The 27,293-nt window shown below is 42.3% G+C and overlaps 1 protein-coding gene across 3 annotated transcripts in view; it reads right to left on the bottom strand.

The window, feature by feature from the left end:
• Positions 1–27,293, bottom strand: part of MAGI3 (membrane associated guanylate kinase, WW and PDZ domain containing 3) — a 235,061-nt gene that overhangs the window by 3,410 nt on the left and 204,358 nt on the right. The window contains exons 16-21 of one of the 3 annotated variants that reach the window (XM_038562294.1): positions 24,283–24,468; positions 7,131–7,233; positions 6,257–6,383; positions 5,526–5,669; positions 1,110–1,248; positions 251–341 (exon numbers count right to left, since the gene is read on the bottom strand). In XM_038562294.1, coding sequence (XP_038418222.1) covers positions 292–341; positions 1,110–1,248; positions 5,526–5,669; positions 6,257–6,383; positions 7,131–7,233; positions 24,283–24,468 — 749 coding nt within the window. In that variant the 3' untranslated portion in view covers positions 251–291. The remainder of the gene's footprint in view (positions 1–250; positions 342–1,109; positions 1,249–5,525; positions 5,670–6,256; positions 6,384–7,130; positions 7,234–24,282; positions 24,469–27,293) is intronic. The other 2 variants (XM_038562292.1, XM_038562293.1) reach the window with 2 other exon arrangements.

The raw sequence follows: 27,293 nt of genomic DNA on the forward strand, positions 1-27,293 counted from the left end.
ACTAATTTGGCTGTTATCAAAAGATACAGCTTATGGATATGCCAAAATCACTAATAAAGGCGACCTAGCTGTGGTAACCAGAACGAGAGGTTCATGGGCAATTGTAAATAATTTTCTGGCATTAAGCGGTCAAATTTAATGTCAAAGGAAACTGAAAAGTGCAGAAGATAGAGATGTATTTAATAGCATCATTTTTTAATTAAACAGAAAAAAAAAAGAAGGAAGTGATTTACAAGACATGCAAATTTACCAAGTCTTTTTAAGGAAAGACCAAGAAAAGCCCTGAAAGCCTTAATGTTGCTCAGGTTTCACGTAGGAGCACAGACCGGAAGGAGCCAAACCTGAAGAAGGAAGAGAAAAAGCCTAGGACTATGTAAAAAAAAAAAAAAAAAAAAAAAAAAAAAATCACAGCGCAGTTAGCAAAGATGTCACTGGGAACGTGTATGGTTTACAAGCAGATGGTGGAAGATCACACAGTCAGAGAATTACAGGCTGGAAGGGGACTGCAGGAGGTCACGCCTACACCTGTCCCTCCGAAGCTTTAGGGGTGGGGGGAGGAGGGGGACTAGAAGGGACAAGTCCTGGTGGTATGGTACTGGAGTTCTAGGCTAGTGCACTTAATTAAAAAATGATTTTCAAATCCTGTGCTATTTCAAAAACATACGGCACCAAGCTGAAGGTCGGTACAGGAGTAGGGACATGGTCCCACGTCCAACTTCCTGACTGCAGTAGGGCGACAGTAACTGGTTTTTGACGAGTGACCAGAAAAGCCTAAAGTTCTTAGATGTTCTTCGTGACATTTAAATCACTTGCTTCTGATAGCCTTTTTTTTTTTTTTTTTACAGACACATTTCTCTACAAAAGCAACTGTATGTTTTCCGTTGAAATTGCTTAGCATCTTCCATCCCAACAGAAATCATGCCCGGAGCCACTTACTTCGTGATATTATAGTAACTATGCAGTGTAACTAGTTTCAGCTGGCTCTGGTGTTTCTCTCTGAACCAGCTAGTATGGTATCTGCCCCCTTCAGATAGACATCCTTTTCCTGCCATTGCCCCCTCCATAACACATGGGCAACTTTTCAGCTACAGGTGAGCTACTTCACTTACCGTGGTCAGGTATTAAGCCAGTTCCCGGCCTCAAAAGCAGAAGAACTTTATTTCCACCGGCTTGAATGAGTTCAATTGCTCGAGTATGTGTGATGCCTTGTGTAGGTTCCCCATTGATTTCAACAATCTGGTCCCCCACCTAGAGAGGGAACATTCACAGGAATGACATGTGACTCTGCATCCTTCCTTCCACTTTGTCCACTCTGGAGCCACTCAACTTTGGCTGAGTGACCTTCTCTCCTTGGAAAGATGTTTACCTTGTACACCGTGCCATTCTACTAAGGCTGAGAGGAGTGGACAGATGACAACAATAGGAAGGGATAGTGTCCAGCTTTATTCACTCTGTAGAAATCCCACAGGAGAAAGTTTTCTATGACTAGTGAATGGGATCTGGGCACCTTGAAATTGTGAATCAGATTCTGAGTTTTCCAGCAAAGGATAAACACAAGAGGTGAGGTCTCTGCAATCCACATGATACTTGAGGGCTGTAGCTGAATGATCCACCTGGGAAGGGTACTTTTCAATTTGAGCTGAATCTTGAATTTATTCTGAAACCCAGGCAGGTGGATCCTCATCTCTGAAGCCTTTCCTGGCCTCTGGGGGAGAGGTGCCCACCCCACCTCTTTGTATAGCCCACATGTCCCGTATGTCTATGAAGCATTAGATTAAAACTCTGAAACACTTCAGCTTGGAGAATATAGTAATATGAATGCTTATTTAAAACCAGTAACTGGCTTATGCTCATGACTTTATTGAAAAATAATTTCCTCAGGAAACATAAAACTAGGAACCAGAAAAAGATGCCTCAGTACCACTGCTGTTTACTGTAAAAGCTGTTACTATCATTTTTTAAATGGAAAATATGGATGAACCAAATATAACTTCTGTAAAGGAGCTGAATAAAGATAAGGATGGTAATGATGTTAAAATATGTTTCAAGGTGATGAGCAAGCATAGGGTACCAGCTTCAAAAGAGAAAAAGTGAACAATGGACTGAAATTCCAAAAAGCTCAAATATTTATGAGCTTACTAAAACCATCCCGACATAACACAGGATGACCCAATACTTATTTAACAGAGGCTGGGGGAAGAGTCTGGAACCACAGATAGCACAAAGAACAGGGGCCAGGAAAGTGGGTGTTGTGGTCCACTCCTGCCTCCACCTCCTGCTGGCAGAGTGGTTGGTCTCAGTCTCCTCCCTGTGAAATGGGGATAACGTCAGCACCCACCTCCTGAGTGCTGGGGACAATTTAATGAGAGAAAACCTGATCACACAGCAAACAGACAAATGTTACTTTTCAAGTTCTCTATTTCCCAGTCTTGCCAAAAAAGACTTCAAATGTATCAGATTTACCTGAGGTTCAAACCTCCTCTCTACACTGCAAAAAATGTCAAGTAAACTATGGAAAAAAAAAAAAAAGAGGAGTCTCTTAAAGAAATGGAGGATGTCAAATAAGATAGATGGATTTAACATAGAAAGCAGAAGAAAAATCTTTAAACAAAGTAAGATAATAATAGGGGCACCTGGGTGGCCCAGGTCATGATCCCGGGGGGCCTGGGATCCAGTCAGAGTCAGACTCCCAGCTCAGTGGGGAATCTGATCCTCCCTCTTCCTTGGCCCCTACCCTTGGAGCGCTTCTTGCTCTCTCTCTTCTTCCCTCTCAAGTAAACTCTTAAAAAAAAAAAAGATGGGAAAAATTCATACACATATATTAATAAAAAAGTGTATACCTAGAATATGTAAGTGACACAAAAGTCAATACTCAGATTTCCCTAATAAGTGACTGAAGAAAAATTATTTTCATGAGGAAATATTCATAATAAATTACCACTGCATATAAAGTCCTGCTGATAATTAGAGAAATGAAAATTAAGGCAGAGAGTACTAGGAGCATGCTTTGGGAGTGTCTTGTGAACATGACTGAGGTTATCATTAATTGCAGTCACATAGTTTGGCTTGAATTCACTGTCCTAATAAGCTATTTCTTCCTCTTTTAGTACAACAAATAAATTGCAATAAAGCTTGTAATTGAACAGATTTGCCACCAGGTGTCATTTTTGTTTAACTTTAAAACCACATTGTGGAGAAGGACACTAGAACCCTATCTATGGCTTTAAGATTTATGGTAGACAGGCCCTGGGTGGGGCAGGGGGTTGCGGGGAACAACAGGTTCTCTACTGGACTGTATGAAGCTGGCGATTTAAAAAAAAAAAAAAATGGAAGAAATTTGAACATTCTTCAAAAATTCTGTTACTTAAAAAAATTTAAATGTGTCAAAAAATGAGGACTACATCTTTTGATAAATAGAACCAATAACAATTTGAGTTCAGGTTTATGTTATTGAAAAATAAAATTATGGAGGACAGAGGAGACAGAAATCAAAGAGAGGAAAAATGCAGAATAGAAGAACCAAGGGAAGAAAAGAAGCAGAAAAAGGGGATAGAGAAATACTCTGTTCCTTAAAAATGTTACTATATTAACAGCCACTAAAAATTTACATCTTGTATTGAAATTACAAAATATTATTTCCAGTACATAGCTTACATTATCTTAGAAGGCCTCCAGAACCGTTACGCTTCCCCAAACAGTCAATCCAGACAAACACAGGTTGGGGCCTGACATGGAAAGCATGCGAACTGGGTCCCACTGCAGCTGTCACAGGCCAAGAGACCCCAGCAAGGGACCTAGACTCTGAGAGACTTGGTTTTATATCGGGAAGTGGGGACAATGCCACCTCCCTTAAAGGGTTTTTTTGAGGCTAACACTAAGTGAAAACAGGTGTTGCCTGGAAGACTACAGACTCCACATTTTCTTCTGTGTCTCTCATAAATAAGTAAATAAAAATCTTAAAAAAAAAAAAACACCCAGATTTAAAATATACCCAAATTGATTTTTAAAAAAGAAGGGGAAGAAAAAGGACCAATCTCTGTCTACTGAAATCCTACCTACTTTGGGTGCCTGGGTGACTCAGTCCATTAAGCATCTATCTGCCTTGGGCTCAGGTCATGATCCTGAGGTTTTGAGATCAAGCCCCATGTCAGACTCCCTGCTCAGTGGGGACTCTGCTTCTCCCTCTCCCTCTACTTGTGCTCTCTCATTTGGGCTCTCTCTCTCAAATAGATAAATAAAATATTAAACAAAAAAAAAAAAAAAAGAAAAGAAATCCTACCCACTTTCCCATGCCACCCATTCTGTGAAATCTGCACTCATACCTTCTTTGAACTTGTGCACAAATCTGGTCATTTTGAAGAGGGTGGTGTCTTATTTGTTTTAGGGTCACCCTTGCTCCCAGCTCATTCAGTATTCATTCATAAAAGCTTGGGGTAAAGCAAACACTCAACACATGTTTACCAAATGAGTAATGGGAGTAGGGGCAGTGATATGGAAAATTCAAAGCTGCAATCACCTGGAAGTCTGCCTTTTCCAAACATTATTAGAATGTATCATCTGATTTATTAAAAAAAAATCTTCAAAAAAAAAAATCTTCACTGCCACCTATTCAGAAGGGAGGAAATCCAAAGTTCTCTTGAGCAGCAGGGGGAAGGCTATCTAGAATTTAAAATTTCTAATGTATCACCTAACAATATCAGTGAACTATTTTTTTAAAAATTGAGGCCAGCACACATCCTCTATGTGAGATTCCTCCTGAAGAAACATTCAGAGGAGGGGGGAAATACCTGTGGTGCAGATCTGCAGACAATCTGGTCTGCAGGGCCCTGGACAAAGCTACAGCATTCCAGAGTTGAGAACACCTATGATGGACCATTACCCATGTGAATTCTAGTCTTTCAATAATAGTAAAAGTTGGAAGAGTCATGCTTTTGGATTTCTGGCTACCTCTGTAGGTGGCTAAGAGGAAAATAAAATCCTTAGGCTATTATTTCTGGGAAGAGGTTGAAGATTGTTTTATCCTGGCTTTTCCAAGACTTTTAATAAGATGAAAGGATATTTTATTTACGAATCCATTTGCCCTCAAACATTGATGGTATAAGTAAAAAATAAGTTTCCTTATCATCCAAAGTCAAGAAGGTAAGAACAGTGTCACTGTGGTACTGCCTAGCGCACCAGAGCACCTGGCAACATGAAATTGCCAGGCATCAGAAGGTGAAACAATGAGCAGCTGCTTTTATTTATTTATTTTTTTTTTTAAATTTTTATTTATGATAGTCATAGAGAGAGAGAGAGAGAATGAGACAGAGACACAGGCAGAGGGAGAAGCAGGCTCCATGCACCGGGAGCCCGATGTGGGATTCGATCCCGGGTCTCCAGGATCGCGCCCTGGGTGCTTTTAGATTTAGTGACCAAAACCTCTGATGCTTAGCTTTGGGAGGTTTCTGCTTTCTTTTTGATCAACTATTTTCAGTAGTTTCCAGTTGGGAGCCGGAGCCAAAGGCTGCGGAAGGAAACCAACTCACGTGAATCCTGCCGTCTTTGATGGCGGGGCCCTCCTCAGCAAGACGCAGGATGAACAGCCCCATGTTGTACTCCTTCCCCCCGCGGAGGCTGAACCCGAAGCCCCGGGGGCCTCTCTCCAGCTCCACTGGGTGACAACCAAGGCTCTGGGAGAGGAAGAAGCATAAGGAAAACAAGTTTTCATGGACTATTGACAGTTGGAAGAAAGACTACTTTTGGAGCTGGGAGATATGATTTTATACTTTCATTATGCATTTCTGTATCTTAAGAAAGGAATGGTTTTGGTTGAAAATCTACTACTTTATAGATGCAATCTAAATTAGTCTGAAGATCACGTTATCTCTACTGGTTGGTCAATGTGCAACAGAACAATCAGAGAACAGAATTTGGGGAAATGCTTCCTTTATGGAGATTTTGACTAATTGTTCTGAAAAAAGAAAAAAAGCACAACCCCCCCCCCCCCCAACCCTACTTTGATGAGCTCAAACACTGCTATTTCTAAGTACTGGACCCAGTGGGCTCATTTCTCCAACTATGGGGTATACTTTTTCACTGACATTCTCTTATGGAAGCTAACAGAATGCCAAACACACAGCAAGTCTTCAGGAGTTGTTAATCTTGGGAACTAATGTTATCTGAGTTGGTCTGCAGTAAAAATTCACCAGTGTCAGGGATTTAGTAACTGAAAATAACAGTCTGCGTCTTGGGGGCAGAAAGAGGGGCATCTGTGCACCTGATCATGCCGGCTGCCTACGACTGAAATCATCGCCGTGTCAGGCTGAGCAAGGTGCTTGTGGTCAGACCACGAATGTCTGTAAGACATGGAGACGTCTTTCCCAATGTCACCTTCTAGAGCACTCCTACAAGAGAGAAATCCAGTCACTCTCTGAACTGAGAAAATGGAAACAGTTTTAAAGTAAATGCAGATGAATGTCTTTCCAAAGCCGAGGCTGGCCATTCTCCTGACAAACTGCTATAGGGGCAGACCACCTCTAGGACCAGAGACGCTAGGGCACAGCTGATCATTCACTCCAGCACCAAGGCGGTCAACACCCCACATTGTTTTGGTCGGGTTCAGTTTTGGTCTCAAGGGAGTCTGGGTGCAGTTTATGTTAAGGAAAACTGCACTCAAGTAACTTGAGCCAGAGGGCAGATAAGCTGACCTTGTCAGCAGCCCCAGTGCTCACAAAGATGCTGAAGTTCTGGAAATCTAGTTTTTGTTCCATGGCTGGTATTTTCAACAAAAGAGGAAAGAAGTAAGTACAAATGCTGCTCTGGTCTGCTCAGGTCATCTGGATTTGGGGCTTCCCTACCAAAATGATGAGGACGAAGGTAGGCAGAGCTGGATGCTGCTGCCACTTTTTTGTTGTTATTCCTAATCCCCACTCGTCAGGCATGATTGGATAATTATGCTGCACCCTGGGATGAGGATGGGAGGAGGCGGGAGGTTCTGAGGGAGTGTAGGGCATAGGGATGTATCTGAAGGTGGAAAATCCAGGAGTTCTCATTTTGACCTCACCAGTTGGCTCCTGGACACCTGTATGGGTGCATGGGTGGGGGTGGAGAGATGAGAGAAAAAAGCCCAGACCTGGGGAGAGCAGCCTCACCTGTCCCCAGGTAAATGGTTGGCCTGGGACTGTCCCATCGGTCTGTGATGCATGGCTGGGCTTTGCCTGGCTGAGTTTGTTCCCGATGGGGGGCCATGATGCTCTGTTCAGATGAGAAAACAATAAAAATAAGAATTTGTACATAAAAATATAAAGGCCAAGTGGTTTACAAAAGTGAGATAGTAGCAAATGTTTAAAGCTTTATACTGACTTTCATGACTTTAGCATGAACAGCGCTGCTGTCAGCTGTCTGGAACATTAATATTTTTTCCCCTGTGGCTTTGATTGATGCCTGTGTTTGAAGGGAACAAGCATCATATCTTACTGCACACACTTCCCTCTTTCACCCTCTTTTGGTCACCCATACGACGTGAAAATCAGAAATGTACACACTCAACAATATCATCTAGAGGACAGAGTTCCAGGAACTATCTGTCAGCCTATCCTACGGGCTTCCAGAGCACACACCCCGCTACTGGTAAACAACTCTAGATGACAAAGCTCAGTCTCAGGACTGGTGGAGAACAGAAGCCAGTCTGCATCCACACAGATCTTTGAACGTGCATTAATATTGGAGCAATTATTTTGCCTGACACAAATACCAAAGACAAACTTATAGAACCATTCTGAGTGTTGACAAATGTTTATGAAGACTTCACTGCTTCTGTACTCTGAGAGCACAAATGCAGGGGGAGGGAGTTATCATTTCTGTCTGTACCATCTCAGCACCAGCCCCAGACCTCCTTGAAGGCAGATCCCATAATTAAGAATGGTAGTAACTGCCTGCATGGAGATGGCAACTCATGGGTTGTAACAGTTAAGAGAGACTTTTAAGGCTAGCACTTTCATATTTGTAAAGCTGAAACTCGTGAATTTTTTATCTTGTCCATATATTAAACATAGGATATTTAAAATATCAGAGAGAGAGGGAGCATAGCTCAGTAAATAGGATGATGAACTCTGTGGCAAGACTGACAAGGGATAAGCCCTGTGTATTCTTGAGGAAATTACTTATATTCTCTGTGCTTCTAATCATCTCATCCATAAAAGGGAATTATGACATATTAGATAAAGGGCTAGTATCCAAAATCTATAAAGAACTTATTAAACTCAATATCCAAAGAACAAGTAATCCAGTCAAGAAATGGGCAGAAGACATGAACAGACGTTTCTCCAAAGAAGACACTCAAATGGCCAACAGACACCTGAGAAAATGCTTTGCATCACTTGCCATCAAGGAAATACAAATCAAAACCACAATGAGATAGCACCTCACACCAGTCAGAATGGCTAAAATGAACAAGTCAGGAAACAGATGTTGGGAAGGATGTGGAAAAAGGGGAACCTTCTTACATTGGAATGCAAGTTGGTGCAGCCACTCTGGAAAACAGTGTGGAGGTTCCTCAAGAAGTTGAAAATAGAGCTACCCTAGCCCAGCAATGGCACTATTGAGCAGCTATCCCAGAGATACAGATGCAGTGATCCAAAGGGGCCTGCACCCCAATGTTCATAGAAGCAATGTCCACAGCAGCCAAACTATGGAAAGAGCCCAGATATCCATCGACAGATGAATGAATAAAAAAAAGGTCATATATATACACAATGGAATATTACACAGCCATCAAAAATGGAAATCTTGCTATTTGCAATGATGTGGATGGAACTAGAGGGCATTATGCTGAGTGAAATAAGTCAGAGAAAGACAATTATCCTATGATCTCACTCATATGTGGAATTTAAGAAACAAAACAGAGAATCATAGGGGAAGGGGGGGAAAAACATGACAAAATCAGAGAGAGAGAGAGAGACATAGCATAAGAGACTCTTAACCATAGGACATAAACTGAGGATTGCTGGAAGGGAGGGGAAGGGGATGGGGTAACTGGGTGATGGGCATTAAGGACCCCTGAGGTAGTGAGCACTGGGTATTACAGAAGTCTGATGAATCAGAGCCAGCTCAATGGGTTGAGGAGAAGACGGCGGAGGAGTGGAGGGCCTCACCTCCCCCGGCCCCACCAACTTACCTAGATTACTTTTAAACCATCCTGAAAACCTATGAATTCGACCTGAGATTTAAAAAGAGAACAGCCAGAACGCTATAGAGAGAAGGGTTTTCGCTTCTAACAAGGTAGAAAGGCGGAAAAAAAAAAAAAAAAAGAATCAAGTGGACAAGAGGCCCCGCAAGGAGCCGGGCCAAGGCCTGCAGCGAGAGCCTCCGGGACTGGAAGGCCCAGCCCCCAAGATGCGGGAACTTTAAAAAATCCGCACCGGATTCTCCCCGGAAGGAAAGGTGCTCAGCAGGGAACCCGCGCAGCACCGCGGGAGGGGCAGGGACTCCCCCAGGCTCCCGGAGCCACTAACAGAGGAGGTGCGCCCGGGGAGAGCCCCTGCACGCGGCGGGCTGGTCTCGGTCAGGGGCTGGAGCGCGCCCGGCGGGGCCCCGGGGGGAAGCCGGTGGGTCAGGCGGCGGCTCTGGACCAGGGGCTGCGCCCTGCTGCCTGCGGGAGCTGCGCCCCGGGAACGGGAACGGGAACGCGAGGCCAGCAGCACAGGCCCCGGATCCCAGGCCCCGAGCGGACACAGCCCAGGATCCTGCGCTCCCCCTGGGGGAAGGCGGAGGTGGGGAGGGCCCAGGACAGCGAGGACTCTCCTGCCGCTGGGTGCCCCCAAGCTGTGCAGGACAGTACGGACTGGGAGACTGCGGTAGGTACTGTGAGGAGCTGACTCCAGGGCTGGAGAGTTGGCCCCTGCCAGTGTTGCTGTTCCTCCTTGTGTCACCCTGTGCCTGGGAGAGGCAGGGACACCAGGGGACAGAGGCCTCACGGGGTAAACAGCTCCCAGTGGCACTGGCACCTGGCAGGGGATGGGACAGCTCCCCCAGGTGCACACACCTGAGAATCAGCACAGCAGCCCCTCCCCCAGAGGACCAGCTGGAAGGATGGGGTAAGAGCAAGTTCTTGATCAAGCAGTGCTAGAAAGCTCCAGGGGAAGTCGAGAGATGTACAATATATAGAACCAGAGGGTACCCCTCCTATTTTTTTTCTTCCTTTTTCCAGTACAACTCATTTTTATTGCAGATTGTAAATTTCCATTTTTTTTCTCTTTTCCACCATAACTACAATATTTTACTACCTCTTCATTTTTAAATTTCTTCCTTTTTGACTTTCATATTTCTACAATTACAGGTCCTAGATATATTTTCCACTTCTAGATTCCCTTCAACATACTCAACTTAATTTTGGGAGATATAAAAGATATGTTTTTTGTTTTGTGTTTTTTGTTTTCTCTGCCTCATTCTGTTCTAAATGGGGCGGGGATTAACACATTCTAAAACATGACCAGCATGCACTAAGAACCAAGTGGTATACCGTGCTGGTTTGTTCTGTGAGATTCCTCATTCCCATTCTGCCCTGCTCTTTTATCTCATTTATGTTTTGGTGGTCAGTGTTGGGGTTCTGTACAAGTATTGCTGGCTTATATAAATTTGACACTGAGCACCATCTAACATTCAGAACTTAATATACTAGAAACAAGAGGATCACCCTCTAGAACCCCTCAGGTAGAATATACTCTCCCTCCACTACAACTATGTCACCACCACCATCTCCCAATCAGCCCCCCATTTTTTTCTTCTCCTTGTTTTTTTCTTTCTTTTTTCTCTTCTTCTTTGGGATTCTTGGCCTTTTATTTTTTACTGCTTTGTTTTAAAATTTGTTTTTCACTTTAGTAGTCCTTTTGTGTTATATCGTTCTGATCTTTGTTTTCAATTTCTGGTCTCTGACTTCGGCAGAATCATCGAGGGTGAAAATTTACCTAGGTCATGATTCTTGACTCAGCCCACTCATACAGCCACTCTGCACTGAGCAAAATGACTAGAAAGGAGAACTCACCACAAAAGAAAGAATCAGAAGCAGCACTCTCTGCCACAGACTTACAGAATTTGGATTACAATTTGATGTCAGAAAGCCGATTCAGAAGCACAATTAAAAAGCTACTGGTGGCTCTGGAAAAAGGCATAAAGGACTCAAGAGACTTCATGACTGCAGAATTTAGATCTAATCAGGCCGAAATTAAAAATCAATTAAATGAGATGCAATCCAAACTGGAGGTCCTAACAACGAGGCTTAATGAGGTAGAAGAAAGAGTGAGTAACATAGAAAAGAAGTTGATGGCAAGGAAGGAAGCTGAGGAAAAACAGAAAAACAATTAAAGGACCATGAGGAAAGGTTGAGGGGAAATGATAGCCTCAGAAGGAAAAAATCTACATTTAATTGGGGTTCCAGAGAGCGCCAAGAGGGCTAGAGGGCCAGAAAGCATATTTGAACAAATCATAGCTGAGAACTTCCCTAACTTGGGAAGGGAAACAGGCATTCAGGTCCAGGAGACAGAGAGGTCCCTTCCCAAAATCAATAAAAACTGCTCAACACCTCGACATTTATAGTGAAATTTGCAAATTCCAAAGAGAAAGAGAAAATCCTTAAAGCAAGCAAGAGATAAGAGATCCCTAACATATATGGGGAGAAATATTAGATTAACAGCAGACCTCTCCACAGAGACCTGGCAGGCCAGACAGGGCTGGAAGGATATATTCAGGGTCCTAAATGAGATAAACATGCAGCCAAGAATACTTTATCCAGCAAGGCTCTCATTCAGAATAGAAGGAGAGATAAAGAGCTTCCAAGACAGGCAGAAACTGAAAGAATATGTGACCACCAAACCAGCTCTGCAAGAAATATTAAAGGGGATCCTGTAAAAAAAAGCAGCCCAAAGAAATAATCCGCAAAAACAGAGACTGAATAGGTATTACAATGACACTAAATTCATATCTTTCAATAGTAACTCTGAACATGAATGGGCTAAATGATCCCATCAAAAGGCGCAGGGTTTCAGACTGGATAAAAAGCAAGACCCATCTATTTGCTGTCTACAAGAGACTCATTTGAGACCTAAGACACATCCTGCCTGAAACTGAAAGACTAGAGAACCATTTACCATTCAAATGGTGCTCAAAAGAAAGCTGGGGTAGCAATTCTCATATTAGATAAATTAAAGTTTATCCCAAAGACTGTAGTAAGAGATGAAGATGGACACTATATCATACTTAAAGGGTCTCTCCAACAAAGGACTTAACAATCATGAATATTTATGCCCCTAATGTGGGAGCTGCCAAGTATATCAATCAATTAATAACGAAAGCAAAGATATACTTAGATAATAATATACTAATAGTAGGAGATTTCAACACGGCACTTTCGGCAAATGACAGATCTTCTAAGCACAACATCACCAGAGAAACCAGGGCCTTAAATGATACACAGGACTAGATGCATTTCATAGATATCTACAGAACTTTGCATCTGAATGCAACTAAATACACATTCTTCTCAAGTGCACATGGAACTTTCTCCAGAATAGACCATATACTGGGTCATAAATCAGGTCTCAACAAATCCCAAAGGACTGGGATTTTCCCTTGAATATTTTCAGACCATAATGCTTTGAAACTTGAACTCAATCACAAGAAGAAATTTGGAAGAAACTCAAACACATGGAGGTTAAAGAGCATCCTACTTACTAAAAGAGGAATGTGTCAACCAGGAAATTAAAGAAGAATTAAAAAGATTCATAGAAACTAATGAAAATGAAGATACAAGAGTTCAAAATCTTTCGATAAAGCAAGGGAAAGGGAAATACATCGCAATACAAGCATCCCTCAAAAAACTGGAGAAAACTCAAATACACAAGCTAACTACTCACCTAAAGGAACTGGAGAAAGAACAGCAAATAAAACCTACACCTGGCAGAAGAAGAGAGATAATTAAGATTCAAGCAGAACTCAATGAAATAGAGACCAGAAGAACTGTAGAACAGATCAACAAAACCAGAAGTTGGCTATTTGAAAGAATTAATATGATAGATAAGCCATTAGCCAGCCTTATTAAAAAGAAAGGAGAAAAGACTCAAATTAATAAAATCATGAATGAGAAAGGAGAGATCACCACCAATACCAAGAAATACAAATGATTTTAAAAACTTATTATGAGCAGCTATACGCCAATAAATTAGGCAATCTGGAAGAAATGGATGCATTTCTGGAAAACCACACTATCAAAACTGCAACAGGAAGAAATAGAAAACCTGAACAGGCTGATAACCAGGGAGGACTTTGAAGCAGTCATCAAAAACCTCCCAAGACACAAAAGTCCGGGGCCAGATGGCTTCCCAGGGGAATTCTATCAAAGGTTTAAAGAAGAAACAATTCCTATTCTACTAAAGCTGTTCTGAAAGATTGAAAGGGACGGAATACTTCCAAACTCGTTTTATGAGGCCAGCATCACCTTAATTCCAACACCAAAGACCCCACCAAAAAGGATAATTATAGACCAATATCCCTGATGAACACAGATGCAAAAATTCTCAACAAGATACTAGCCAATAGGATCCAACAATACATTAAGAAGATTATTCACCATGACCAAGTGGGATTTATCCCTGGGATGCAAGGCTGGTTCAACACTCGTAAAACAATCAATGTGATTCATCATATCAGCAAGAGAAAAAACAAGAACCATAGGATCCTCTCAATAGATGCAGAGAAAGCATTTGACAAAATACAGCATCCATTCCTGATCAAAACTCTTCACAGTGTAGGGATAGAGGGAACATTCCTCAGCACCTTAAAAGCTATCTACAAAAAGCCCACAGCAAATATCATTCTCAATGGGGAAGCACTAGGAGCCTTTCCCCTAAGATCAGGAACAAGACAGGGATGTCCACTCTCACCATGCTATTCAACATAGTACTAGAAGTCCTAGCCTCAGCAATCAGGCAACAGGGATCCCTGGGTGGCGCAGCGGTTTGGCGCCTGCCTTTGGCCTAGGGCACGATCCTGGAGACCCAGGATCGATTCCCACGTCGGGCTCCCGGTACATGGAGCCTGCTTCTCTCTGCCTGTGTCTCTGCCTCTCTTTCTCTCTCTGTGACTATCATAAATAAATAAAAAAAAAAAAAAAAAAAAAAAACAAAAAACAAAAAAAAAGCAATCAGGCAACAAAAAGAAATAAAAGGCATTCGAATTGGCAAAGAAGAAGTCAAACTCAAAAAAAAAATAAAAAAAAAAAAAAAAAAAAAAAAAAAAGAAGTCAAACTCTCCCTCTTCGCAGATGACATGATACTGTACATAGCCAAAAGGCTCCACCCCAATATTGCTAGAACTCATACAGCAATTTGGCAGTGCGGCAGGATACAAAATCAATGCCCAGAAATCAGTGGCATTTCTATACACTGAGACTGAAGAAAGAGAAATTGAGGAATCAATTCCCTTACAATTGCACCCAAAAGCATAAGATACCTAGGAATAAACTTAACCAAAGAGGTAAAGTATCTATACCCTAAAAACTACAGAACACTTTCTGAAAGGAATGGAGGAAGACACAAAGACATGAAAAAATATTCCATGCTCATGGATTGGAAGAATTAATATTGTGAAAATGTCTATGCTAACAAGGGCAATTTGCACATTCATTGCAATTCCTATCAAAATACCATGGACTTTTCTTCAGAGAGTTGGAACAAATCATCTTAAGATTTGTGTGGAATCAGAAAAGACCCCGAATAGCCGGGGGAATATTGAAAAAGAAAACATGAGCTGGGTGCATCACAATGCCAGATTTGAGGTTGTACTACAAAGCTGTGGTCATCAAGACAGTGTGGTACTGGCACAAAAACAGACACATAGATCAATGGAACAGAATAGAGAATGCAGAAATGGGCCCTCAATTCTATGGTCAACTAATATTTGACAAAGCAAGAAAGACTGGAAAAAGGACAGTCTCTTCATAAATGGCACTGGGACAATTGGACATCCACATGCAGAAGAATGAAACTAGACCATTCTCTTACACCATACACAAACTTAGACTCAAAATGGATGAAAGCTCTAAATGTGAGACAAGATTCCATCAAAATCCTAGAGAAGAACACAGGCAACACCCTTTTTGAACTCGGCCACAGCAACTTCTTGCAAGATACATCTATGAAGGCCAGAGAAACAAGAGCAAAAGTGAACTATTGGGACTTCATCAAGATAAGAAGCTTCTGCACAGCAAAAGAAACAGTCAACAAAACTAAAAGATAATCTGAAGAATGGGAGAAGATATTTGAAAATGACATATCAGATAAGGGCTAGTTTCCATGATCTATAAAGAACTTATTAAACTCATCACCCAAGAAACAATCCAATCATGAAATGGGCAAAAGACATGAACAGAAATTTCTCCAAAGAATACATAGAGATGGCCACAAGCACATGGAAAAATGCTCTGCATCACTTGCCTCAGGGAAATACAAATCAAAACCACAATGAGATCCCACCTCATACCAGTGAGAATGGTGAAAATTAATAAGACAGGAAACAACAGATGTTGGAGAGGATGTGGAGAAAGGGGAACCCTCTTGCCCTGTTGGTGGGAATGTGAACTGGTGCAGCCACTCTGGAAAACTGTGTGGAGGTTGCTCAGAGTTAAAAACAGAGCTACCCTATGACCCAAAAATTGCCCTGCTGGGGATTAACCTCAAAGATACAGATGCAGTGAAAAGCTGAGACACCTGCACCCCAATGTTTATAGCAGCAATGTCCACAATAGCCAAACTGTGGAAGGAGCCTCGGTGTCCATTGACAGATGAATGGATAAGGAAGATGTGTTCTCTATATACAATGGAATATTCCTCAGCCATCAGAAAGAACGCATACCCACCATTTGCTTCAACGTGGATAGAACAGAGGGTATTATTATGCTGAGTGAAGTAAGTCAATCGGAGAAGGATAAACATTATATGATTTTATTCATTCGAGGAATATATATATATAGTGAAAGGGATTAAAGGGGAAAGGAGAGAAAATGAGTGGGAAATATCAGAGAGGTTGAGAGAATGTGAGAGACTCACTCTGGGAAATGAACAAGGGGTAGTGGAAGGAGAGGTGGGCAGGGGGATGGGTGACGGGCACTGATGTGGGCACTGATGGGGGCACTTGAGATGAGCACTGGGCATTATACTGTATGTTTCAAATCGAACTTCAATAAAAAATATATATAAAAAAAAAACCCTGATGAATCACTGACCTCTGCCTCTGAAACCAGTAATACATTACATGTCAATTAATTGAATTTATACAAATTTTTTTTTCAGAAGGGAAATATAGCCATCTCATGGGGTTATCATATTAATAAGCAAGCTTATAAACATACAGCCTTCTTTGAACAGTGCCTGGCATATTTTATTCATTATATAAATGTTTCTATTATTATTCTCATAATCATCAAAATGATAAAGTCTTATTTGGGGCTGTATTTCTCTTAAAGTATACATTCTGAAATAGTGACCTTACTTAGCCAAAAATGTTCAATGCCTTAAAGTCAAGTGCTCCAAGAAGGAAGGGTGGAGTATGAACCTTTCTGGTGGGGGCGGGAACCTGTAAATTTTTTGTTGCTCTTTTAGATTACATCATGAATTTTATTTTTCTATTTAGCTTACCAAGTTACTTGTGTTGGTCCTCCTTGCTGGTCTCCTTGCTACTGATCCCCCCTGCACTCCACCTTCCTGGATTCCAGTCCTAGCATATAAACTGAAACATGCCTCTGCCATGCTTAAAAACCTATGGTAACTTTTAATTGCTCTTAATTAAGATGCTATCGAAACTTATCACCCAGGCATTTGTGTCTTCCCACTTCATCTCCTGTTCAAAATGTCACTTTCTCCGTGAAATCTCACCTGCTTCTCCTGCTAGACCGTGAACTCCTTGATTGCAGGAATCACACCTCATTTACGTTTATACTCCTCTCCCCACCAGAAATTCCCAGAAGTCCTTCCATTTTTGCTTACTGGATACATTAATTTGAAGTGACCTGCCTCTAACCTTAAGTGTTCATTACATAGTTGAATTCTTGTCTGTCATTGTAAATTCATGGGCACCATTAAGGGAATGGAAACTGATGGGAGAAATTACTTCTAGTAACAAGATGACTGGGAGATACTCGTACCTTTATAGGAGTCCAATTTAGATAATTTTTTGGCTTGGCTGGAGCAATGGGTGTTTGACTTCAGGACAGTAAAAGTAAGCTGACCAATCTCAACTCTTCCCCTACCTTTCCCTAAGGATGAGAGATGTCACTGTAGCATATGGTACCAGTCACATGTTCTTTCCTTGTCCTGTCAAGGTTAAATAAAATTTTCTATCATTGGTATTTTTTTCAGTTTTAGCTGTTTGACCCATGCTACATGGCTTCATCAATTTATTTCTGTGTTGAGAGCTGTTCTAGTTCTCAGAGTTACACATTTATTCCATGATGCCAAATCAGCCTATACTCTCCCTTAGTTTTACCTGCAATTTCTTCAGATAGTAAAGTAATGGGTTAAGTATATCTCTCCCTCAATGAGAATTAAACTTTTTCTGAAGTTTATGTAATTATTTAAGAGAATGTATATTATCAGAGGAAGAACAGCAACATTAAACAATAGTGGCAAACATTAAAATGTACTGTGAATCATCCTTTGCAAGAATAAATGAGAACCCTATGAAAGGACTTTCTAAAATTCGATTAAAGGACACAAAAGATGATCTGAATAATTAGAAAGACATCTCATGCTCTTAGGTGGCATGACTTAGTATTTAAAGGTATAAATTTTCCGAAAGTTAATATATATTCAATATATCCAAATAAAAATTACAGTTGGATTTTTTTTTTTTGATTTTTTTTTGAGGAGACTAATAATCTGCTCTAAAATTTTATACAGAAAAGTCTTTATGAACTTCTAGTTAATCTGGAGTGTGTGTAAGGAGTGGTTGGGTGAAAACTTGCCTTAACAGAAGGATATTAGGATATACCACTTTTTTTAAAAAAAAGCATATTTGTATATATATACATGTACACACACACTTAAAAATATATTATGTATATTACTGTGAAGAAATATATACGTAAATTAACCTAAGAACAGATAAATCAATAGAACAGAACAGCTAGGAGACTCTTGTTGAAAGGGGAGGTAAATACACAGAAGCAGTGGCTCCATGGATCAATGAGGAAAAGAAGTGATCTAAGAGCTGATGCTAGAAAAGCCCGCTCAATATGAGAATAAAAAAATAAAGCTGGATTCCTCCTAAAACTATATGTAAAAGGGAGGCTCCAGATGTACTACAGAATTAAATGCAAAATTACAAATCAAATAGACCATGACATAAGAGAAAACCTCTGTGACACAGGATGGGGGAGGAGAACTTCTCTAAAGTGAAAGTTCAAAAGCATACGTCATAAGGTAAAAAAAAAATTGGTTAATGTGATTATGTCTAGATTAAGAAAATCTGGGGGTTCCCTGGGTGGCTCAGTGGTTTAGGGCCTGCCTTCGGCCCAGGGCATGATCCTGGAGTCCTGGGATCGAGTCTCACATCAGGCTCCCTGCATGGAGCCTGCTTCTCCCTCTGCCTGTGTCTCTGCCTCTGTCTCTGTATCTTTCATGAATAAATAAATAAAATCTTTAAAAAAAATAAATAATTAATTAAGAATATCTGTACAGTGGAGGGCACCATGGTCAACATTAACATACAGATGCCAGGAAAAGGTCTTTGTACTTTCTAAAACTAAATTGGACTACTGCCTGTAAAATTCTCAAGGAATCTCTAAACATCAACAAGAAAAAAGACCACAATCCCACAAGAAAAATGAGACAAGGATGTGAGGAGGCAATCCACAAGAAGAAAAAAAAAACCTGAAAGGAGCATCTGATGAGATACTCAAATTCATGAGTAAGAAGAGAAATGATGAGAGGACACTTCCCATACCCTGGCCAGTTTGAAAGGAGGCTGGAGCCCCATCTTGGCAGACAGGTCCGGGTACAGAAGTGTTCGTGTGCTGCTGGCAGGAATGAAGGTGCAGCCATTATGGAGGAAGCTGGACAGGACCTGGTCAAATTCAGCACATGTACATATTTTATCAACCAACCTCACTCCAAGAAATTCTTATCCCGTTTATAAGATGTGGGTGTATATGCAAGTGTATTGGGAGAGTGTGTGCTCATGGGGAGCTGGAGACAATGTGGCTGCCTGTGGGGGGAGTGGATGGGGAATATGTGGTAAATATGCATTACGAGAAACAGTCAAGTCATTAAAGGAAACTGATTATGTTCATCCAGCAACATGGATAGATCTTAACATCACATGGTGCTATGATACCTGAAGCATAAACAACCAAGTAAAACACAAATGAATCAGACATCATCAACATTAAACTTCTGTGCATCAAAGGAAACCATCATAAGAGAGTGAAAAGGGAACCCATAGAAGGGAAAAAAAGCCTTGTAGGCATAGATCTGTTAAGGATCTACTATCAGAATATATAAAGAGTCTTAGAATTCAACAGTAAGAAAGACAACTCAATTAAAAGTGAGGGAAATATTCAGACAGGCCTTCACAAAAGATACACCAATGGTCAGAAGAACATGGAAAGGTGCTCAACATAATTTGTCACTGGGGGAAACAAAAATCAAACCCACAATGAGATAGCACATCACACTCCTTTTTTCCACAGGAAAAAGATCTGAGGAATAAATATCATGTACGACTCAGGACTGGATCCTGGAACAATAACATGATGTCAAAGAAACAAACAAACATATGGTTCGAGCATTCGGAGAAGAAAGCCCACATAAAATCTATAACACAATACTATTTATGTAACTCAAAAATAAGTGCCAACACACACAAATACGGATTTTAAAAATAAAACAAGGCATACATGATGCACCAGAATGGTTGCCAGTGGGAGCAGGAAGAGAAATGACAGCAGAAAATAGAGACAAATGGGAACATGCAGATAAATAAAGGGAAAACCAAGCCAAAACTCCGTGGCAACAATGCCAGAGCCATTCTGACACGGTCCTTGGTAGATCTGGTGACCAGTGTCATGAACAAGACCTGGCACAGAAGGAGAAACCAATGCTGGAAAATAGTATGACTTGAAGATTTCTTTACAGTCGACTAGAAGAGCCAGGCAGGCCTATCTCTGTCCTGCTGGGGAACATAGGTGGGCAGAGTGGTGGCGACGTTGATGGTGGTGGCAGTGCTGTGGGGAGTCTCTGGCTACCAACACGCTGGAGAGCTTATACCACTTGTGACACCTGGCTTAGGAACTTGGTTAACCTATTTCCTTGGCCATAAAAACTCTCCAACAGTATCTGGTAAAAGGGGAAAAACAAGAAAGGAAAGGTCACATTTCCTTTTTTCCAGCGACATCTGTGTATTCACAGCAAGCAACTCTGGGTAGTGGGACGGGTGGGGAGGAATCGCAGCTCTGAACCCTGGCCTGAAGGTGAGATTCTGGAACACGGTGTGAACACCAAAAATATTCATCTGGCCCTTCAGTGCAGTTGATAGATTTTATACCGAATACAATGAGAAACCTGGAAGACGTACAAACTCCACGAATCACATTTTTATGGATAGAAGAGACACTTTCTACATTTTTTTTCTCCTTAGAAAAATAAGAGATTCAGAATGTTTCCACAGTTTAGTAGCACTTGAGTATATGATAAAGTAAGGTGTGACCCGAAATGTGACTTGATGAGTCAAACGTTATTGTATTTTAACAGGCTGTGCCTGCGAATAAAATAGACTGTAAAATAGTTACTGCTAGGGGGTTTCCTTGCACGGCTCTCTTTTTCCTAAACAATAATTGGCATTATATAGGAAATCCTGAGTACATCCAGAAGTTTTGGATCATAGTATCAAAGTTAATTTTTCCTTGAAAAAAAAATAGCCTTAGCAATTTAGGATAACCTCTCAGAAAAAATACTATCAACAGTAGAGGGTAATTTTGGAAAAAAAAAAATTCTACTAAGAGAAAGGAGCAGTCTCCTATTGAGCCGTCTTCTCCAGGGTGACTCAGTGTGCGGTTCTTGGGTCAGTTAGCAAAAAGATGTGTATAGACATTGTGAGAAAGCATTTAAAACATCTTCTAATGACTTGATAAAATAATTTTCTGTCTCCGTTTTTATTTATCATTTAATTTTTACGTATTTCACAAAAATGCTGGCTGTAGGGGACTAGAAAAGTCACTGATCCTTTTTACAGATGGTTAGAGAAACACTGAGCCACAGGACTGCAAGCTCCACCACTCTGGGGAGCTCCTCTTGCTGCTGTGCGCAGCCATCAAACAAATGTGACATGTAATCTCCTGTGAGTTAATGCCGTTTTTTTTTTTTTTTTTTTTGTGGGGGGGGGGGGTATCACAGAACAAACTTAAGGCTAAAAAGCAGATTCTAGAGATCATAGTAAAGAAATCACAGTGAAGAAATGGCGACAAAGAAGCCTGACCCAAGTCACATTAAGTAACAACAGTCCTTCAAGAAACATTTTATTGAGCACTTACTACGTGCTTACTATTGTTTCAGGCCCTCCCGTGGGACTTAGCACTGAGCAGGACAAGGCCTCTAACTACAGGAATCCTAGGGCTCCACATTCCGGTGAGAAAGAGGGTAATAAACAAAGAAAGCACTGGTTACATAACCTCAGGTAGAAGTTAGTGCAGGGAAGCCAAGCAGAGCAAGGCAAGGGGGCGCTGGGGTGGTTCTGATACCCAGGTTAGGGAAGGCTGGGCAGTTCAGGAGCGCAGGGCCTGGGCCGGTCTGCAGGCTCGTGCGCCCCTTCCATCACTTGTGTTGTGACCGTGGGCAGGTTCTCCAGCTGTTTGGGGGCTCAGCGTCCTCATCTGCAGGACGGAGGACTGACAGTGCCCACCTGGAGTTGGGTGAGTGGGAGAGGCATGAACAGGCATCAGGTGTTTAGGATCACACCTGCCACGTGGTTAAGTGCCCACTAGATGTCATGAGTCTTTCCTGTGGTGGTGAAACATGGGTGCGACCTGGCTGCGGGGTTCAGCTATGCTGAGGGGGCTGGTGATAAGCTTCTGTTGGAGGGAGCACCTCAGGGGCCTTGTGCAGACGGTGTACATTCTCACCTATCATCTTCAAGGCGATCTCGAAATACACATGATCATCCTCATTCTACAGGAAAAAACCTGCAGCAGGGAGACACTAAGTGGCTTGTTTAAAGCCATCCGCCAAGCTGAGAGGCGTCAGGGGCTCTGTCTGTCGGAGGCTCAATTTTAGGGGGATCCACGCCCCTGCAAGGTCCTAGTACAGAACTCAAAGTCTCCTAACTTTCACTTCGTTTATTCATCCCCTCATCCTTCATTCAGCGACTTAACTCATTTCTTCATTCAAAAAATATTTACTGACCGCCTACTAAGCTTTCATGTTTTCAATTGGTAACACTTTCTTGGTCTTCCAAGAGCAGAGCATTAAAAAAAAAAGATTTTATTTATTTATTTATTCATGAGAGAGAGAGAGAGAGAGGCAGAGACACAGGCAGAGGGAGAAGCAGGCTACATGCAGAGAGCCCAGGGTCTCCAGGATCATGCCCTGGGATGAAGGTGGTGCTAAACCACAGAGCCACCCAAGCTGTCCAAGCAGAGCATTTCAACCGGGACACAGTCAAACAGGAACAACGCTCGATGGGCCACAGAGCTACAGGGTGCTGTGGGACTCACAGGGGAAGTCAAAGGGGCCTCGCTGGAGGGTCTGCTGCCAATGCTGGGAGTCCAATTTAGTAGGTGCCTGGGAGTAAAATCCTAACACTTTCTGTGCAGAGGAAGGGGAAGCACTAGGGCTTCTGTAGAGGAGGATTTTAGGAGGAAGGAGCAGCAGAGTCTGGAACAGACTAGAAAAGAGAAATGGACAGGGGCAGGGATGTCATGGGGTCTAAGGGGTAGGAAAGGCCCCTGGGAGCAGCTGGGAGGCATCCTGTGCACACAAAAGCACCCCTCAGGGTTCTGGGGAAGGAGCCACAATGGAGGAGGTGATGAGGGAAGGGCAACAGGAAGAAACAAGAATAGAAGAATCAAGAATGAAAAGATCCCGAAACTGACAACACTAGAGGACCATGGGGGCACCTAGGGGTAGGGGGCATGAATACACATCATAGTACAAGGGATTTTCACATGCAAGACCAACTCTTCATAATTCTGCTATTTGGGGCTTCTCCTCCTTAGTTCTGCAAACTCAGGGAAAACGAGGTGCGCATTCTGTGGTGCTGACGTTGTGATTCATAAACAAAGTGTGAACTGGCGCCATTCAACGTGGTTCCTAATTAGAAGCTCTTAATGATGGATAACCAGGCAGCTCAAACGTGAAGCAAGACCCCAAATGTATTTTATGCCCTATTTCCTGGCCTTCCCCAACCTAGACGGAGGCTGCTGGGATACAGGAGAGCCACACTGTGCTTGGGCCTGCCATGAAAGGCTGGGGAGCCACAGGTGACTTTCTTTGAATCTTCAGAGGATTTCCTCTCCCACAAGCAAGCCGAAACTTAACACATTATTTTAAGAAAATAAAGGAGATGTGGTTTATGTATACAATGGAATATTCCTCAGCCATTAGAAATGACAAATACCCACCATTTGCTTCAACGGGGATGGAACTGGAGGGTATTATGCTGAGTGAAGGAAGTCAATCGGAGAAGGACAAACAGTGTATGTTCTCATTCATGTGGGGAATATAAATAATAGTGAAAGGGAATATAAGGGAAGGGAGAAGAAGTGTGTGGGAAATATCAGAAAGGGAGACAGAACATGAAGACTCCTAACTCTGGGAAACGAACTAGGAGTGGTGGAAGGGGAGGGGTGGGGGTGGGGGTGAATGGGTGACGGGCACTGATGGGGGCACTTGACGGGATGAGCACTGGGTGTTATTCTGTATGTTGGCAAATTGAACACCAATAAAAAGAAATTTATTATAAAAAAAAGAAAATAAGATCTGAGAAGTGTCGTGGTCTCTCTCACTTCTGAGTGCCTGTGTCTCTGGCACAAAAGAAACGGCCACCACTCACAAACCAGATTATTTTTCTTAAGCTACTGACAACTTTTTAATAAACTGTCTTGTGAATTCATTAAACAAAAGAGGCAAAATAGGAGACCCTGGGGTGTATAAATGGTTCTAAATGGTTCGATCCCTGCCCTGGTCCTGGCGGCACTACAAGAAGCCGCCACCTCCCACAGGCCCCAGGATGCTTGCGTGGGCCTGGGGAAAGCACCCTCCTTACCTTCCTCGGCAACGACCGTTAGTGTGACGGTGACGCCAGCATCCTTGATCAGCTGAACAATGCTATCATGGGACAGTTCAACAATGGACTGCCCGTTCACCGCAGAGATGTGATCTCCGATTTTCAGTTTTCCACAGCGATCCGCAGGACTTCCTTCTATGACTCGGCCAATTTTATGAGGAATAACTAGGGGGGAGGGGGAAATTGCCCAAGTTTTTCAATTATTTAAGATATGTCAGTGTTGGATTTATCAGCATTTAAAAATTCAACATAACACCAAAAAACATTCTTTAAAAGCAGAGCAAAAAATCCCACAAAAAAAACCCCCAAAACCCTGCATGTGATCATCTTACCCAATTGTAACCATTTCCACACCACCTTCCACTCTGGGCTCACATGCACAGATCCTCTTTACACAGCTGCAATCAGAGCACATAAACCTTTCTCCAATTTTATATTGTTGTCCTAACAATCCTGCTTGCAGGCTACCGACTTCATTGAAACTTAGGATACCAGCTCAGGAAGCTGGTGTTTCCTGCTTATTGCTGGCCATTGGGGCTGCATCGTATTTTGGCTATTTCAGAAACCGCCACAATGAAACCATCTGTGGTTCTGCTGAAGGGGCATTTATTACCCCGGGGGACCTTGTAAATAAATGCAGTTCAAATTCAAGGTCAGGACTCAGAAGTTACTGGTCAGAAATACAGGCACGATGAAACGACTGACCGTTAAAACGAATCCTACTTAGTTCTATAGCAAAATTAACTCCTTTTGTTTATGCCTTCATATATTTTTTAAGATTTTATTTATTTACTCATGAGAAACACGAGAGGCAGAGGCACAGGCAGAGGGAGAAGCAGGCTCCCTATGGGGAGCCCCATGTGGGACTCGATCCCAGGACCTAGGATCATGCCCTGAACCAAAGGCAGACGCTCAAACCCTGAGCCACCTAAGCACCTTGCCTTCAAATTTTTTTAAAATTAGAAAAGCTGAGGGGAATCAGAATACAAAATGTTTAACATTGAGATTATTTGGCTCATGGATAAAATTCTACCCTGAATGCACAAAGCAGGGTCTAAGAGACTTGCGAAGATACGCTGTGCAGTTCTACTGGCTCCTGATGCTGAAGGCTTTCCTAGACTATTGAGACACTGCTGTTATTACGGCTTAAAATGAGTTCTCAGACATTCAGGAAATCTTGTCCAAATATCTTTTACCCTTTTTAATTAAGAGGCATTTGAATTAAGAAAGAAATGTTCCTCCCATGTTCCTTAATTTCCTTATTGAGGTCAGTAAACTTCTTAGGCACTTGCCTCCTGTTGACCACTGACTGTTACGAATAATTTATGTTTAAAATGGCACTCTGAGTATGTTTAATTTCCAGAGTAAAATGGGCTCCTGACTAGTATTTCTGAGTCAGAGTAGGTGTGTGTTAGGGACATTTTAATAGGCCTTCATTTGAACTGGAAGTTATGCTTGGCCATGATTTACAGCCCCACAGACAATGCCATTCCCCGGCCCTTCTAGGATTCTACATTGAGAGAGCGTTTATCCTGAAATGGAGGAAGTCAATGTTGGAGCAAGTGCCTTTTAGCTCTGAATTATATCAAGCACTTATCCTGCAAACAAAGTGATGAGAAAGGTGCCAGAGCAGGATGGGCCATGTCCCAAGCCAAGGCTGGTGTGAGTGCTTCACTTAGAGTAGGTGGCATGTCAGAAAAGGATGCTGAGGTGGACAGTGGCCAGGTAGTGACCTAATGCAATACCTCAGTTACTCTCTACCTTAGAAAAGATCTACCGGGACATGGTGTTCATCCTACATGTCTTGAGAAGCCAATCAGTCAGCCCTGGACACACTGCAAGGGGTTTGTTCAGACTTGGGAAAGCATCAAACAAAATGAGTCTCTGAAGTGCCAGGGGTACCTGTCTCATCATGGGAGCAATGTGCTCAAAGGGAACGGGCAAATCTTGGTACACAACATCCTGAAGGGCTAGCTGTCTGGGTGAAGAAGGCAAAAGTAGTCTATTACAGCCTGAGCATTTACAGCAGTTCTACCAAAACAGCTGAAAACAGCAAAGAGACCAGTAGAAGGAGAACTTCTAAAGGCTAGAAAGTTTTCAAGGTAACCCTGGAGAGTACACATAGCCAACAAAAGTCTGAAGTCCTGCCTTGCTTTTGCTGGTATACAAAGTCCACGGGCATTTGCCATAAAACCAGTTTATCCGTCTTCATTCATCTTTGGCCTAAATCTGCCTCCCAGGTGGGCTTGTCCAGCTGCTGAGGTCACTTTCGTGCTCTTATAACATTCCTTTCAGGAAAAGAAAGGGCAGTAACTGGAAATGTCCCCTCTCAAAGAACACTTTGCAAGCAGAACTGAAAAGTATATGATAAGAAAGGGAAATACTAAAACCTCTGAAGCACTGGCAAAACAAAAACTAGCCAAGTCCTTTTCATCTTTTTTTTTTTTTAATTTTTATTTATTCATGATAGGCACACAGTGAGAGAGAGAGAGGCAGAGACACAGGCAGAGGGAGAAGCAGGCTCCATGCACCGGGAGCCTGACGTGGGATTTGATCCCGGATCTCCAGGATCACGCCCTGGGCCAAAGGCAGGCGCCAAACCGCTGCGCCACCCAGGGATCCCAGTCCTTTTCATCTTAAATAGAGGTCTTTTCTAGGTACTCTATTCATTGAGTGAGAGAGAGGGAGCATGAGCAGGGGGAGAGGTAGAAGCAGACTCCCTGCTGTGCGAGGAGCCTGACGCCAGGCTCGATCCCAGGACCCTGGGATCATGACCCAAGCTGAAGGCAGACGCTTAACTGACTGAGCTACCCAGGCGCCCAAGAATCTCAGAATTTCATGACTGGTGTCAGAGATGCTACCGGGAACTCTGCTTGGGACAAATGTTGCTGGAAAATACATGTAATCAGAAGGAAGAAATAATCTATCCTGAACAGAGTACTAACGTATAGCAAGAGGGGGTCCATAAAGAGTGATCTATTCCGACAGTT

This window comes from Canis lupus, chromosome 17, assembly GCF_011100685.1.
Source record: "Canis lupus familiaris isolate Mischka breed German Shepherd chromosome 17, alternate assembly UU_Cfam_GSD_1.0, whole genome shotgun sequence".
Classification (NCBI taxonomy): domain Eukaryota; kingdom Metazoa; phylum Chordata; class Mammalia; order Carnivora; family Canidae; genus Canis; species Canis lupus.